The 18,068-nt window shown below is 36.3% G+C and overlaps 1 protein-coding gene across 1 annotated transcript; it reads right to left on the bottom strand.

Annotated features, from left to right (window-relative positions):
* Positions 1-1,987: 1,987 nt before the first annotated feature.
* Positions 1,988-16,582, bottom strand: LOC129274335 (snRNA-activating protein complex subunit 1-like). The gene is made up of 4 exons (XM_064108266.1): positions 16,403-16,582; positions 14,917-14,947; positions 13,651-13,779; positions 1,988-2,026 (listed from the first exon to the last, which is right to left on the bottom strand). Exons 1-4 carry the CDS (start codon positions 16,555-16,557, stop codon positions 1,988-1,990), a joined length of 354 nt encoding a protein of 117 aa, XP_063964336.1. The 5' UTR covers positions 16,558-16,582.
* Between the last annotated feature and the right edge of the window lie 1,486 nt (positions 16,583-18,068).

Below are 18,068 nucleotides of genomic sequence, written 5' to 3'. Positions count from 1 at the left end.
TCATATTGAGAAGGTGGCCTAATAAGATGAGGTTACAGCTTCCCCACCTGGGACCATATTTGCCAGAGATTTTTACAGGCAAAAGTTTCATGCAACAGGCCTAAGGATTTCGCTTTTTCACCATTTGGTTTTACGGAAACTATGTCAAAACTTTATACTAGATCTAGATCTATGATGATAGAGAACGTTCAAGCTTGATCTTAAAGATTTTCTCTTGAATTTGTTGCTCACTGCAACACTCCAGTTTAGCTTTAAAGGTCAAATCCACCCAAGATTTTTTTTTATTTGAATCAATAGAGAAAATCAAACAAGCATAACGCTGAAAATTTCACAAAAATTGGATGTAAAATAAGAATATTATGACATATTTAAGTTTTTCTTATTTTCACAAAACAGTTTAATAATATGCACATGCACAACTCAGTGATATGCAATGAGAGAGTCGATGGTGTCTCTCAAGCTCACTATTTCTTTAGTTTTTTTCTTGTGTGAATTATACAATCTTTCAATTATTACAGATTTGACAATAAGGACCAACTCGACTTAACCATAAACTGTTAAAAATAATGGTAATTCCACATGATCAGGGAGGACTAATATTTTGTTTCATATGACAATAATATATTTCATATAATAAAATACAAAAGAAATAGTGAGTGGGTGACATCATCAGTCTGCTCATTTGCATGATACCGACCAGGATGTGCATATAACTGTTTTGTGAAATTAAGCAAAACTTTAAAATGTCATAACTTTCTTAATCTACATCCAATTTTGATAAAATTTTCAGTGTTATAATTGTTGGATTTTTCTCTTTTTATTCAAATCAACTTTTTGTTGGGGTGGACTTTTCCTTTAAGTTTCCTTTGGATTATTGCACATTTATAAGCAGTGGCAGAGTTTATTTTCACAGGGGGTATAAAGAAAATCTAGAATGGTGACATATGTTTTCCTCAATTTAATTACAGGTGCAAAATAGGTCCAATATAATAACATTGCATAAAGGCTACACCTTTCTTTGATACTTTTCTTTCTCATTTCTTTCTCTTTTCCTTTTTTTTCTGCCGTGATCACTATTTGAAAATCATGGGGGGGGGGGGTGATCAACCCCTGAAGCGGTGCCCCTACATGGATACAAGAACATGATACTGAGAGTGGAGTTACTTAGCACCCCAAATCTGTCATCACCTTGTCCGAGATTGTTTTTTGAAGCTCACATCCAAAACATTTCAAAGTTGATTTCAATGTTTTTGATGTGTCTGCATACTGACAGAATATCAACAAGAATCTGAAATGGTCTAGCGCACTTCTGAATGATCTGATATCCACCTGGAAAGCATTAAAAACACATCGCTGTGGCAACCATTATAATCAATGGCAGATATACTAGAAGTCCTTAACAAAAGATATAAATAAAATTTAGGTACTACATGAACAAGTCTATTAAAAAAGAATGGCCCTTTTTATTTTATCTGTTTGTGTGTGGGGGAGGGTCTAGTATAATGAATAAAATTAAGTGAAAATATAGTATCATAAATTTACAAGTTTCCATGAATTCCACTTGAAAATCTTCAGTGCATTAAGAATTCCTGAAATAAAAAAAAAGTATTCATTCTGTCATCTCAAGGGCGTGGTCTGGGGAGGGGGGGGGATGCACACATGCACCCTCCCGCTGAGGAAGAGGAGTTCCGACACTGGCAAGCCATGGACCTATTACAACAGGTCCATGGGCAAGCAATACAAAATTTGTACCCCTTCTTCTGCTTTTAACAGCTGATTTTCCAAACTTACGTTCTACCTCCCAAAGATGTGCACCCCCATACCACTTTAGTTCAACCTCCCCAGCATGTGCACCTCCCCATACTCAAACCAGCCTATGCCCTTGCATCTTATTTCAATTTAAAAGGCTTTTCACAACTTATTTCATCAAAATAACGAAAGATTTTTTCTTTCAACTCTCGATGCGAACTTGATATTACTGGTCCAATCAATCATCAAACATCTCTATCAACATATCAATCTCCACCTGATGAAAGAAGAGACCATTAGATAGGGGGTTAACATTTGATATGTCTGCATCCCTTGGAATGGCTCCATGCATCTACAGGTCCTTTCATTTGACACTCTTTACCCTTGAAACATGTTTCTCAAACGTTAAAGAGCAAGTCCAAGAACATGTGTGCATTATGTATGGGACAAATATAAAAACTCATAGAACATCGAAACAAAACTTGAGAGATTTAATCATAGGTGGCTCATGGACCCCCTAATGTATTACTTTTTTGGAAAAATTGGTGTTATCTAATTTAATATGCAAATAAGGTCATGTCAAAGGATGAAATGTCCCATTCGTAACATTTTGAGGACGTTTTTTCCATAATATATACATATATATCATAGTATATAAAATTATGCAAATTAGGTGCCCCAAATTAGCATAAATTTGCACATTTTAAAATTTTTCTTAATGAAATAAAAAAAATCAACATTTGGGTTTCCTTATCCCACCAAACATAAATTCTTATAATAAAGATGAAGTTTTGTCTTATAGGGTGACCTTTTCTTGGATTTTCCCTAAATTCAACCCATGATTGCGTGTTTTTGGTCATACATGATGTATTGTAAAATAAGGCGTGATTGGAGGGATCTCTACACGAAAATGACTTGTCAGATATGTTTTATCCCACAAAGTATGTTTTATAAGACAGTTATCAGAGGAACTGTGCTTCTCAGCCAATCAAAGTCAAAGAAAGTTGTCACATGACAAGACTGCACCAAGGAGGTTGAATATAACACTAGAAGAAATAGAATGAGCTATAACACCAAAATAGTGTTGACCTAACACCACAAACAATGTATTATACTTAGTGTTGAACCAACACCACAAATAATGTGTTACAGTTATACCGATTAGTGTTGACCTAAAACCAGTGGATGTTGAACTACATGGAACACCATAAATTTTACACTGGTGTTAAATGCTTAATAATGCACTCCTCTAATAACACTGACTGGTGTAGATTCAACACCAAACATTTCAGAACTTAAACATGAAACACTGAAAATGGAGCATACTGTAGGAAATTCTACTAGAACATCTGTTTGGTAAAAATTGCTTTAATACCAGTAAACGCAACTGGGAGAAATTTTATTATTGATACTAAACTTTTAGACATCATGGTAGGGTGGGGGTAAGATTGTGATGAAAGCTTCATTTAATATCACATTTTTATGTAAAAAACAAAGTCAACTTGAAAGATTGCCATAATGCTCTCTGCCTGGCTGATTGCCAATCAAGCCGTTGGCTAAGAGGAATGTTTGGAATATATTTTGATGATGCTAATTCATAAAATAGGTCTTGATAAACTACATCCTCATGGGCTCCCATCCTTCCAGACTTCCTTCAAAGACGTACAGCCTGTCATCTAAACAGGAGAGCTCCAGAATTTTGTTAGATAAAGGGGTACTATTTGGCCTATTAAATATTTCTGTCATAGGCCAGGGTCATGTTTCATATACAATTGTGATGATAATATAATACACAATATCTATAATAAGTTTACATCATCCAATCATATTTAAATATTTCAGTAGCTTTACATGTATGTTATTGCAAATTGAGGAGGGGGAATTCCCAATGCATTTGAGAATTATCCTCCTATCTAGCAATCTGAATATTCACATAGAGAGTTTATTTCAATGAATGTGCAAATGTATGAAATACATGTTTTAGGGTTCTCTGCTTTTTGTCAGATCCTTTTCACACCATTTGCATTTTCTCTGACTGAATAGAGCTGCTTACTTAAAAAAAAAAACACATTCAAAGTTTATGCAGAGGCAACTTAAAGTTTGGCAGAGGCTTGTCTGATATAGCAATAACCCAGCTTTCAACTCAAACTTGATATTACTTTAAAAAAAACACATTCAAAGTTTATGCAGAGGCAACCTAAAGCTTGGCAGAGGCTTGTCTGACATAGCAACAACCCAGCTGCAACAAATATTCAAACTGGAATCCAAGTGCTGTAATTTCCTGTAATTTATCAATTTGGTGAAACGAATGAGGCAGTTCCATAAAATATGTACGTCTGACCCCTATATGTGGGTATTTTTGAAATTTATTGTCCCTAATTTCTTGTTCTTCTGACAGTATGTATTGTTCTCTAATTGGCCATGCCTTGGTCAGTTTATGAAGTGAAGTACGACTTGAGAAAAATGGGGGTCGAACGTACAAAAAGGTTGATCATTTTATGGAATTGCCCAATTTTAAAATGGGATTACTTAGAAAAAAAGCATGCATACTGATCGACAGGCCTAATGAAGTCTGTGTTCAAACTTTGGAGACAGATGTGAACGGTCGGTCAATGAAAATGATATTATCAGGAGACTATCTCCTCCTCTTAGACAATAGTCTGAATCTAGGGTGAGAAGCAGCTAGTGAAAAATGAAATTTGACGCCCGTCAAGGAAGGAGAGGAAGAAAGCAAAGTGCATTGTGGGATGACATAGCGTAATTTCACGATATTACTTGGTGAAGCAACGAGACAGAATTGACAGAGAAATCAACCTTGAAATGCATGAAGATATCGAATTCCCATTGCACTTTCTCTATCTCCCTTTCTTCCTGAGAGATTTGAAAGAATTAAAGGACATGTCAACCCTGCATTCAACTTTAATAAAGATTTCAATGAAGTTTGCGGATCATTCTAAATTTCTGTCTTTCCACAGATAGGCGCATATATTTCTACAGACTTTTTGCGATGGTAATGACCATTTTGACATGCAAATGTTTGACAAAATTCTTTTAAAGTTTAACCAGCCAGGGCTGGTGCCACAAGGGGGTGCAAGTCGTGCAACCCATATGATTTTTTTTTAAGTGGGGGCAGGGAAATAAGAAATAAGGGGAAATTAAAGAGGGAGGATAAAGAAAGAAGAAATATATAAAAGGGAGAGGTTGGGGCTATGTTACTCAATAATTCAACTCTAATTCTATTTTTTCAATGTGACACAGCCCCCCCCCCCCCTCACCAAATTATCCTGGTGCACTTCCTAGACCCAGCCATACAAACATCTAGACATGTACATGTAGGTACATACATGTACATGTATCCAAAAGTATTATAGTAAAGCTACTAGTATGCATTTCACACTACAAAATTTTTCTTTAACCCCGGACTAGCACGGTAAATAGTACGGTACTATCTGGCCTGCTAAAAAGCAGGGTTAGCCGGCTTATTGCAGTGCTAAGAACTGCAGCGTGAAATCAAAATGGGCTAAGCATTAGCCAATCACAGAAGTCAAAATTGCACGTTAATCACGGTCTGTGTGCCAAATCATCAATATTCATGAGCTGTGCGATAGTCCGGGGTTAAGGCGTTTACCCTGGCTAAGCAAATAGTATGGGGTTGAGAGAGAGTGTGAAACCAAAAAGATAGAATGGGGTTAAGGATAGTCTGGGGTAAAGAAATGCAGTGTGAAAACATATAGGAAGCTTTGGCCGATGTGAACCTGCCCTATAGAGGATCGATGGTGGTGATCTTCAATGACTCACATTGATTGGGTCCAGTCCAACTCTCTCAAGCTGCCACTTTTACCCAGGCCCATCTCTATCAGTCCAAGTCCTGAAATTATCCTCAAACCATTTCTGATTGAATTGGTAATTTATAGGTCTACACAATCAGTGTGCAGAGAAAGACAAAATTATACTGAAAATGTGGATGCCACTTTCAGTGTAGGATGTTGGGCCGTGCCGGAATAAAAGCCATTGAACAAAAAATCCATTCATGACAAACCCTAAATTGAAAATTTATTGTTAGAATTTTGCTTTACATGTACATATAAACTATATCCAAATTTGACCTCTGTTGCAATATATCCATATTTGTTTACTGAGTATGAAAATGAATAGAAAACGAATGAATTTTTGGTCAACTTTCAGGAGCAAAAGCAGACTAATATCTTGAATTTATGGAAGCAGGATACCTCAACTACTGCAGTAGCTCTACTGTCAAACTCCAAGCTAAATTTCACCTAGTCTAGTTTTAGAAAATTTCAATTGAATTCTATTCTCCGTCGTATCGTACTATCCTGTACGTGCGTACGCCCAAGCCGAGTGAGCATGCATATCCGAGAACCTGTACACCCAGAAAGGATAGTTTGATACGGAGAATAGAATTCAATTGAAATCGTCTATTAAAAACTAGACTAAATTTCACCCAACTTGGGCTGATGAAGACAAGATTTGTCAGACTTGTTTTGATCTCCTAAAACCAAAGGATGCTCCCAAATGAGTGTGGAATGGCCGCCTAATATCTATAGCTCACTTGAATAAGCCTGGATTAACGCTGCATGTACATGACCTTCACTGGAATAGAGCCGTAAGTCAATGGATTAGATTTTGTAAAAATAAACTAAGCCCCAATAAAGTTTTCCTATATTTCCGCCCCAACAGGCAATCTAATTTGCAATATAATTACATTACAGATAAACTATTTAAAAAAATATATATATACATATAGGAAATATAGGAAATAGCATAAGCATTTTACTTCCACAAAAGTTTTTTGTAAATTACACAGGCAGTATGCAAGTGAGAAAGCTGGTATTAGAGCACTTCGTATCATATTTTATCTTCTGCATCAAAACATTACTTGAGTGACTCCTTATGAATGAAAATCTGATCATTGAAACAGTAAACAATATCCCTCGATGGAGAGATTCTGATTTTTCAACCTATAAAAAAGATTAAAATACGCATTTCATGTAATAATAATAATAATGATAACAATATTAATGATAATAATAACAACAACAATGATAATAATAATGATGATAATAATAATAATAATGATAAATGAATAAACAACAATTATAATAATGATATCAATAATAATAATACACCCCAAATAAAAAGATAGAAAGATATAAATTAAATGAGCAATATACTGTACTGTACCCAATGTCATTTTCTCATTTTAAAATATGATTTTGATAGAATTTGCAATGTTGTTGTTGGTCATTTACTTGTAATAACTTTTCACCCAAGTTTAATGATCTCCACATGTACTTTTCTTGGCTGAATCGATCAAACAGGGTTTATTTTTATCAGAATTTCCCTGAAAGTTTGTAGCCATCGTGATTAGTGGGCAGTCACCGTAGGAAGGAAACAGAGGGTGAATGGTGTCAAAAATTATCTAGTCGACGGCTTTGATGAACAAATCAATGGCTGGTCAGAAACCGCAACATTTAATATTCACAAAATAGTGGAGGCCTACCAAGTTTAGTTGATGTATAATTTCTCTATGCACTGTAAGTCTATTTCTTCACTCTGTGCTGTGAGAAGTTGACAACATTATCCGGTTATTCAAGTGGGAGTGAATGCACATATTAGATATGAGGTATTTCTATGTCTACATAATGTCTACATATTCTAGTAATTAATGGAGATTTTTCTGATCGAGGAAGTCTGGATACATGTTGTATGCCTTCTGGTTTTTCATCTGAATCTTCTTGCTGTGTCCATTTGACCCCATTTGGGCCTTTGCAACAGGAAAAAAAGTAACACAGGGGCTCGGGCAGACCTGCCAACCTCTGGGAATGAAAAATTGTATTCTGTGATTAAAAAAGGTGTATTTTTCCCCAATGAAGTGTATTTCATAATAAAATGCGTGGCGCACTTGCTCATCGCGGCGCTCAAGCTGCATGCCAGCTAAAATGCGCACTGCTCTTGCAGATGAAAAAAAAACCATTGAAACTTGTGTATATCTCACCCTGGTTTAAACAAAATGATTGAAAAAAAAACAAGTTATCTGAAATTACATTGATCTAATAACCATATTTGTGTAGGTTTTATGAAATAGAGACATACAGAGATGATTTTTCTCAATAAATTACGATTTCAAAAAAAAAAATTATATTTTTTTTTTACAAAAACATATTTTTTAAAGAAAAAACGTACTGCCGTATTTTGGTTGCAAAAACGTACTGGTTGGCAGGTCAGCTCAGGGCATTTCGCCCCCGAAATGCTCAAAAGAGCCCTGGAAAATAATTTTTTTAAAAAGGAGCACTGGAAATCCCCATGCATTGTAATGTTAAAGCTTATCAAATGTTGAAGATCTAAAGTTGTGAAAAATGGTCCCAGAAAATATCCTGCTTTGCGCCAGTCTGTCTGAGGATGTTGAAGATGATGAGGGCAATTCACATTGCACTATTCCAAGGTCTGACTATTACATGACCATCTCCATATTTCCTGTTTTCACTATTAAAGGAGGGGAGGGGAATTCCCCTTGTGTTCTGAAATGTTGGAGAGAAATCTCTCTCCAAAGTGTCGAACAATTCCCCCGACTACCACTAAAATGTCCCTTGTGCCAACCCTGTATCTAGGAATGGAACACATTCATGGCATCAGAGCTGGGGATTATCTAATTTGCTTCGGTAAATTGCCAATTTGTCTACAGCCAACTCGTCCACTCACCACATGGTCTACTTTCTAATGCCGTTCTGATTCTGTCCAACAACATTTCGTCTAACAACTATTTGGTCAATAACCATTTGGTTCAATCATCGTGTCTAATCACCCTTTCGTCTATGACCATTTCGTCTCATAACCAGTTGGTCTAATATCTATGTCATTTTCATTCATTTTGCACAATTTAACACTTAGTCCAATTAGACCACATGGTATATAGACTAAATGGCTATTGGACCAACTGGTTATTACACGGAATGGCATTAGACTAAATGAAAGTAGACCATATGGTGAGTAGACGAACTGATGGTAGATGAGTTGGCAATTGGACGAATTGGCATTAGATAAATTGGAAAAAAAACTTTAAGTCCCTACTGCCAATAGACCACATCTGTACAAAAGCTTGACCCCTCTAGTGAGAACAGGGTGACCCCAGTAATGAGAACAGGGTGTTCTAGTCTTGATCTCTGACCCTTAATGACATCATTAGCACAGCTGAATTTATAATCTGGGGGAGTGTTGCATGAAATGACTGTCACTGACGAGTGTTATAAGTTACTGGGAATCCTGGCATCTGATTGGCTGAGATGGGATTACTCAGTGAAAATCACTGACAAAACTTCTTGTGAAATGCTCCCCCGGAGCTGAACAACATCATCAAACACGCCTCCACTTTTAAAATGATGATTGGATTACAATGTTCACATTTAGTAAATATAATCAAGCATCAAACCTGGAAATGTCAAGATCAGAAAGTCCTGAAAAGTGTTCAATTTCTGACAATCATCCAAAAACGGTCGTTGAGTCATCCCTCAGTAGAGCTATCCAAACTTTAAAAACACACTACATAATGATAGAGTATCCTCAAGTTCTGGTGGGAACAATTGTTTGGTAATTTTTCACACAGATAATGCAGATATCTTGCTTTTTCATAGACATTCAAATGAAGAAGAAAAAAGCTTTCATTATTCAAAGTTGCTGCTTTAAATCATAAATGCTGCTCAAATAAGACTTAAGATATTTGATTATTCCACATAATTGTTTTCATATTACAGTAGATGAAGAGGGGTGAGCATTTAGGGTGGAAGTTCGAAACAAAAATAGAGCTTTACCATTCTGCTACTGCCGCTGCTTTATGAATCGACCTTGTGTTCAGGTCTTCAAAATAACCTGACCTACGTCACCTGCCATCAGAAGTCCCTCCCTCCCTATTTTTATCGATAAACTTCTGACAAGGTCAAACTCACAATTATATCCTAATCCTCATAGCACTTGATCAACAAATTAATCTAATCTAGAAAATATTTCATTGTGGCGGTACATTAGGTCCCACGCAAAGATGACTTGTCCACATGTGGGAAGCACCCAAAGTAATTCTACATCTAAATCATTTGTTTATTTCCCACTCAATCACCTTGAACTCTCTAAAGAAGTAAAAAAAGCATCTAAAATATTTTTTACACCATAATAGACTGAAAGTTATTCCCACATTGCATGCATTCTTCAAAATAAAACACTATTAAAAAATATCTGGGCCTCGAGCATTAGTTTCTGTACATGCACATCTTATTATTATGTCCATTACATACTGTATCATTGAAGTGACAGAAAAACCATCAGTATTTTTTCAAGCTGAAACATTTAGAGGATGATGAAGAAGCTGCTGCTACTTCTGATCAATGATGATGGCAATGGTGGTGATGACAAGGCCTACAAACCTTCTGAGTACCTTTTCCTGCAACTTTGTGAAGTATCAATATGTGACATACATGTATTGCAAGAGCCAGCACCTATGACTGTTTCTTTGTAATTAGGGCTCTACCAATGTGGTTCCTAATATTGTCATCATCTTCATGAGGAAGATGATAATTATATTGATAGCAATGGTGAGGAGGAGGAATTATCTTAAATCGATCATCATTATTATCATCATGACGACTCGATAGAAAGAGAAAACGAAACTGAAACAGACACGGGCATTTAACTAAAAATATTTGTGATAATAATTATAATGGGTCTTCCGTTGGCCTCAAATTAAACTAATTTTTTCAGACTACATGTACATGTAGGAGGGAGTTTCAGTGTATCTAGCACAGATCTATGAAAGAACATAAATAATTTCAGTCTTCATATTAGGATCAATGGTTTGAATGATTATTTTCAATGTTCCATTTCCAGGACTAAATAGCTGTACGGCACGCATTCAAATTTTACTTCATGTTTTGGTGTACATGGTTTAATCAATGAAATATGAACTCAATCAGTTGACAATTACTTGTAAATCAATCATGTCATTCAGAAAAAGGAAATTTCAGGTATTATGGTTGATCTATTGTACAGTATCTGTTTTATATATTCATGTCTCATTATCTTCTGGCAGTACTAATTATTATAATCACATGCTGATAATTAAAATCTAACCCATTAGGTTATCAAAATTTATTTGAATTGAGAATAGGCATATTGAAGACCGATGGCTTTTGACATGATGAAATAATCTCCCATCACATTACATCTCAATATATATCTGTTCCAAACACAGAGGGCAGCAAGCAGGTTTTTAAGCAAGGTTTTTATCAAGTGCAATCATTCCTGTACGTTGGTTGATAAAGTGAGCAATGTGGAATCCAGCTTCAGTACTACTACATGTCCAAGCTAAAGTTTGGTTCTGAGGTTCACAGTTCAAGTCATGTGTCATGTCTTCTCATTAGGTGACATCGGTCAGTCAACAGTGTTTACACTGTTACTTGTATTTGATAAATACACTTATCTAATTATTCAGCCCATTATTGTACATAGAAAGACACACCCACCTGCAAAATGCAGAATTCATGACTCGAATCATTTTTATCATTTTGGTATATCCATCAAGAAAAAAAAAACTTGAAGTCACAGTGACATTGCCCCTATATCTCATTAGATGCTGCAACATTTCAAAGATATCTCCTCTATCTCCAAAAGGAAGCAGACATATTATCAGCTACAAAAATTGTAAAATAGTCTATGCAACTGATGGAAACTGAACAAATTCTTTCAAATATTATTGTTTGATTTCCTTACGACTACCCCAAGAGTAGACCTTGCTAGTCTCCAGGATATATCAGAGAGACATTCCTGTGACTACAGGATACTTGAGTACCAGCAGTACCTAAGTAGCTTCCATGTCAGTGGGATTCACTATTCTGTTGTGCAAACCCTTAACTCGAGTTAAGGGGTCTGAATGTGCAACTACAATGCCTTGTGTAATGAAGGCCACAGCAAATCGTAATTGTGCTAGTCTTGTGTTGATCAAAGTTTCAATCAGGGTCTGTGCCTGCAGACTAGGGATCTAATGTACCACTAGAAAACTTCAAAGTTGTCAATCATATTTTTTTCTTCATTGAATTGTAATAGATGAAGCCTAGCTTAGTTAGCCATGATAACATACATGTAGGGGTGCCTTGAGCACCTACCAAGGTAGCCTCTTGTCGAGGCCCTGGCGGCTGCTTCCCGAGCGAAGCGAGGGATTTCCTAATTCGCGAAGCGAATTAGGCCTGGCGCAAGCCAGGGCCTCTTGACATCTGGGCTGAATTATATATTCATGAGGAACGTCTTCCTAATGAATATACATGAGTCATGATATTACCGGTCACCTAGTAGACCAATGAATTGTCAAAGCTATTTCGTCCGGGGTTCGGAATAATATAGTAGTCCACTTTTCTGCAGGGGATTCATTTAATTGCGGGACAATAAAGGGGATATAACCAGCAAAATGCTACAAGTAGTGGTACTACTACTGCTACTACTAGTACTGGCTGTAACAGACCCATCACCACCGAAACTTCCCGGGAGATACTGGTCAGTTGCTGGTCAGACTCGAGTCAAGGCAAGTTCCACTCCAGCATACCCTCACTCCACAGCGGAGATCGATAATCGACGCGTAGTGGAATCGCATGAAATATTACGTTTTTTCCATATCCTGTGGGTAGATTTACAAAAACATCTCGTCCTTTCAGTGCAGATTTAATTTCATTGACTTGCAAAACCTTAAAATGGTCAATATTCAGCATTTTAGAGGCATATTCAATGCTCGTCGTCACTCTTCGCCAAGAATCCACGGGTCGCCATTTAAGATGAGCTCATGAATATTCAATATGACATCATAGCGGCCCGTGCTCTCATTGGATGATTTTCACCGACCAGTTCTTGGTCGGAATATTGGTAAAAACAATAAAAAACATAAGAAAGTCAGTGAAATTCGGCTCAGATGTCAAGAGGCCCTGTCTCGCGGCTCTCTGCTTCGCTCTCTCCCTTGCTTAGCCATGTTCGCTCGGAAAGCAGCCGACAGGGCATCGACAAGAGGCTACTACCAAGGTGGATATATGTACAATTCATATACAGTCCGACCTCTCTTATCCGGCCTCCCCTTATCCGGATCTCTCTATTATCCGGACGCACACTTGAACAGATTTTTTTTTTCAATTCAATCTAGTATGTGAGGAAATGAGATTTCAATCTAAACTCAATCCTATACGCAAACTCCCTTTGATTACATAATATTTTCCAATATAGTCTACATACAACAACATTATTTTTCATGAAAATATCTTACCCATATCACCAAAAGAACTTAGGCAGGATTATTTTCCAGTAAATCAGAGTGCAGCACAAACATTTCATCACATTCTCTTTTTGTTTCCCGAGAAAAACAACACATGTCTCGCTAGCTAACACTAGGCCTCAATACGGACAGCGCCATCTATCATGATTTAGCCTACAGTCAGTATAACAATGGCTGACATTGCCAAGCTGCGATATCCGCCGCGATGGTCTAATTGTAAAACTTTGTTTCATCGAGTCATTCTCTTTCTTTCTAGGTATGCTCGATGTATACCTCAACCATTTTAGGTAAATTATCCAACAGTTTTGGCCATCGATCAATTTCATTTCTGTAAAAATACCGCCTATAATTTGCACTGACACAGCAGTGAATACTGTCTGTACGCGAGCCCACTACAATAGATAACGTGTAGCTACCGCCGTTGGGGAGCTGAGGCAGCAGCTGCGTGTATTTAATATTGGGTCTCCCAGATCCGGATAAATCCCTTATCTGGATTGGTGCTGGTCCCAACATGTCCGGATAGGAGAGGTCGGACTGTACAAACTACATTTCTATACCTTAAAATATTATTAATATTGGCTACTTACTTTGAGCTTGGGTGTGCACAGCTGCGTGTGATACAATGCATAGAGCATGTACATTGAACATATCCTGGTCTGGAGGTCATGCGGAGGGACGAGAGATGACGCAGACATGGCAAATGCTTCTGATGTGAACTAAATGGAGAAGGGAGAAGAAAATGAGAAAATAAAAAAAAAACATTTTTGTCAGCCTCAATAAGGGAGGATATCTTAGAAATCCATTTTATTACAAAGATTCTTCATATAGAATGCCATTAAGTTCATAAGACAGGTATGTTGGGCTCACCATTTGTGTGTAGTCCAATACATTCATTTCTGTGTGCGGTATTACATCACTCATTTAGCAGAGTTTGTGCCAGTTGTCATCATTTCGGTGATTTCAATCACTTATAGTCAACACCATCCTTACATGATACATTTTCCTCTCATTTCTAACAAGTTTCTTTTACAAAAAATCAAACTCATTACCAGAGCTGAAGTTATAGAGGTGATCCTTCAGGCACTAAGGTAGTTACACATCTTTCAATCTAATATTTCAATACATCTATTAAATTATATTCTTTGGTACTTGCTCATCCATACCATACAGGATACTGAATATTATTTTAACAATTAATTTATCTTAGGTATGCACGTTTTAACGAGCCTTTTCATAGCTTTATAATGCATGCCTCATTTCCATTCATTATTTTGTTTCAAATATATTGTCATAATTATGTGCCAACTATTATTTTACTAGTAGTACCATAATTATATATATATTCATATTTTCTTTGTGTATACATACATACAAAATATTGTTCTCATTGTGTTACTTTTTAATGAATTTGGAAATGAATACTTGAATTGGAAGATTGAATAATGTCCCATATAACGTACACAAGATAGAGCAAATATTAAGGGATTAAAGCTGGTCACTTTCACTGTTTGACATCATATGACAATCATTTTTTTTATGAAGACTTTCAAATAACAAATAATTTCAACTGTCGCACTCACTTGATATAACATATTTTTAGCCACTAAACATGCCATCACTCTTCTTGAGTGTGCATTCGATTTACATACAAAGTGGAACACTCTCATGACAACTAACAAAACAAGACGAACGACGGACGACATTTGGATCCTTAAGTCTCGTCTTCACCTCTGGTGGGCGAGACAATAAACAGCAGTGTATGGACTTGTAATTTATTTCACTTATAATGCCCATTTTTCAGGCTACAATATCAAAAGATGTATAAATTCATGATAAAATCCCATTTGACTTACCGTTCTCAGCTGTTCATCATTCTTGATACCACTGTGAAGACAATCAAAGAAAAAACAGAAGAGGAGTTCATTCATCATGCTCTCCTGTTCATTCTAATGCAAATCTCTGATGATCTCAAATATTTTCTTTTGCTGCATGCTTCAACATAGCACCCAGTCGCTAGACACACCCTTTTATCAGTCTTCACAAGATTTTTGGAGCGTTGTGGCCCAGTGGATTAGTATCCGGACTTTGAAACAGAAGGTCGTGGGTTCAAATCCCAGCCATCACGTAGTTTCCTACAGCAAGAAATTAATCCACATTGTGCTGCACTCAACCCAGGTGAGGTGAATTGGTACCTGGTAGGAATTTATTCCTTGAAATGCCGAGCGCTGGAAGGCTGCTTGACCTACAGCCAGGGTAATAATCCAAGTCCTTTGGAAGCGCATAGAGACCTTATTCATAATGTTTTATGCGCTATACATGTACAAGAACTGACTAATATTATTGTTTTTGTGTGTACCTGTGATGGTGATTTTCAGAATATTGGTTTTCAGTAGTGTTCTTCAATAATTTCACTATGTTTCGCTTTCTAAAGATATGTCAGGAATTACAAGTTGTACATTATGTTACTAGATGCATAATCATTTCCAAGAAAGTACTACAGTACCATACTTGAGGAGTTTGGTTCAATATCCATTTAGATAAATTTTTACCATAAAGAAAATAAGATCTTGAACCTTGAAACAAGTAAAACAAATAAAATAGAAAAATAAAAGAAACAGATCAATGAAAGTTTGTATGAAATTAACATTCAAATGAAAAACTTTCGCTTGAAACCATCTAGAAAGTTTGTGAAAAAGAAATACACAAATAAAAACCTTTTTCTTGAAACCATTTAGTTTAATAAAAAAAAGTTACTGTATGCCATTTATAGTTAGGGGGACCTAACTTTCTGTGATATGTATAGATTATAATAGTAATTAAAAATTTAAGTGATAAATAAATTCATGAACCTTTTTTGTTACTTTCTTTCTCTTCCCCCCCCCCCTCTCTCGTCTCTCTCGTTTTTTTGTTTGTTACTTTTTGGGGGGCGGGGAGGTTAGAGGTAGAGTGTCTTCTTTAGTAGACACTTTTGCAGTTCATCTCTTTCCTGAATGCTTGCAATTATAAATAGAACATAATTAGAGAGAGAAAAATATACTGCAAAAAAAATGATGTGGTACCCTTCCTGAATAAAAGTCATTAAAACGTGAGCTAATCTATACCCAACCAACATTAGTAACACAAAGTCACTGTTTAAATAAGAAATTTGGCAACTTTTTGGTTTAATTTCTCTTATCAGTAATTTTGTTTCATATTATATCCATATATTTTTCATAAATATGGAAATGAATAGAAAACTAATTTGTGCCCAATTTGGGGAGCAAAATAAGATTGATTCTGACCTTGTGAGAGCTGATATGTCAAGATTGATTTTCTTCCCCTCAAGTTCAATGCACTTACTAAAAAATGACAGGGAAATTGAGAGCTCTCCAAATTTTGGTAAACTCCTCATAGCGAACACTCTCTGTGGCTATGAACCTCATAAGCAATCCTTTGAGATCGGTCTGCAGCCCGTCGAACAGAACCTCATGGGGTTTCTTGGGAATTCGTCCCATCTTCTTGTCCTATCGCTCACCAGCTTATCCCTGCACATACAAAAATAAAGTACAAATGATATCATTTTTGGTAGTGATGGTGATTTTTACCTGATTTCAAAAAAGCACGAATCAAATGCTTGTAAGCAAGCAATCAGAGCCAGAGCCCAGAGGATGCCTCAAAGGGTCCAGGTCAACTCGGCACTCGGGACAACTCTGCCTTGCCAAAAAACTTAGGGCAAGTTGTCCACTGTAAAACCTAACCCAGTGCCCTGAAATACACAAATATCAAATCCACTGAAATCACTGTTCACAAGAGAAAACGTGGCAATTTTGACTATATTCAGTGCAAACATTTGTCAACTAAATAGCGATCTAATATTGGGCAATCTTTTTCAGTGAGGCCGAGCTGTTAAGTGCCGAGTTAGCTTACCCCTCTTTTATCCACTCACGTACAGAATGTCTCCACACTCAAATCATGTGACTCACTGTCACCGACTGTCATTTTTGTATTCTGCGGACAATCAAACACTTGAATTATGGGCAAAATTTTGTGTAGGCCCTCTATTGGTGGAAAGAAAAATGTTAAAGGAGAATGAAACTCTTGGAGCAAGTTAGCTTTTGTGAAAGCAGAAAAATCAAAGAATAAGATCAACAAAAGTTTGAGTAAAATAGGACTAGTAATAGAAGAGTTATGAGCATTTGAATGTCGAGATCACTAATGCTATGGAGATCCTCCCATTGGCAATGCGACCAAGATCTATGATGTCACAGATGAACAACTCTCCCCTTTTGGACACTGAAAATAAACCCCAAAACATATCTTTTTGCTCATTCTAATCATATGATAAACGATTCATCAATGATATAATGTTGTGAAACCTCTGTACTTGTCCTCTCATAAAGAGAACACCTCACCTTGTGATAGACTCTATAAAAGTGAGAATATATTAAGTGAAATAAGTACTAAAGTAATGAGGGAGTTGTACGTGTGTGACATCACAGATCTTGGTCGCATTGCCAATGGGAGGATCTACATGGCATTAGTGATCTCAATATTCTAATGCTCATAACTTTCTTATTATTCATTCAATCTTCTTCAAACTTTCAACAATATGTTTCTTTGATTTTTCTCTTTGATATGGATTCAGCTGGTTTCAAGGGTTTCATTCTCCTTTAAGAAAATTGTCATTTTTTAATCTCTATTTTAATTTAGGAGAAATAATTAAAAGATTTCAATTTATTTAAGAGCCAAGTTATATGAATAGTTGTAATGGACAGTGTAAAAAATCAACCATTTGTCCCAAAGAACAAGAGAAAATAAGCCAAATATTACCAACCTTATTTCTCCACAAAGGGAGTACAGTGTACATGTACATGCAGTATCAGAGATCAAGGTTATATCATAGTAACCTTGTTCATTGAATGAGTGGTCTGGTGGTAGATGTGATTCTAAAGTAGATCTAGTAATGCTAATCCCCATTCTTGGAAGTGGGAACTAGACTATAGATCTATCATCTCTATCATGATTA

The sequence above is a fragment of the Lytechinus pictus genome, chromosome 13, assembly GCF_037042905.1.
Source record: "Lytechinus pictus isolate F3 Inbred chromosome 13, Lp3.0, whole genome shotgun sequence".
Taxonomy (NCBI): domain Eukaryota; kingdom Metazoa; phylum Echinodermata; class Echinoidea; order Temnopleuroida; family Toxopneustidae; genus Lytechinus; species Lytechinus pictus.
Note: the sequence above shows the minus strand (reverse complement) of the source record. Positions and strands in the feature narration are given on the sequence as shown.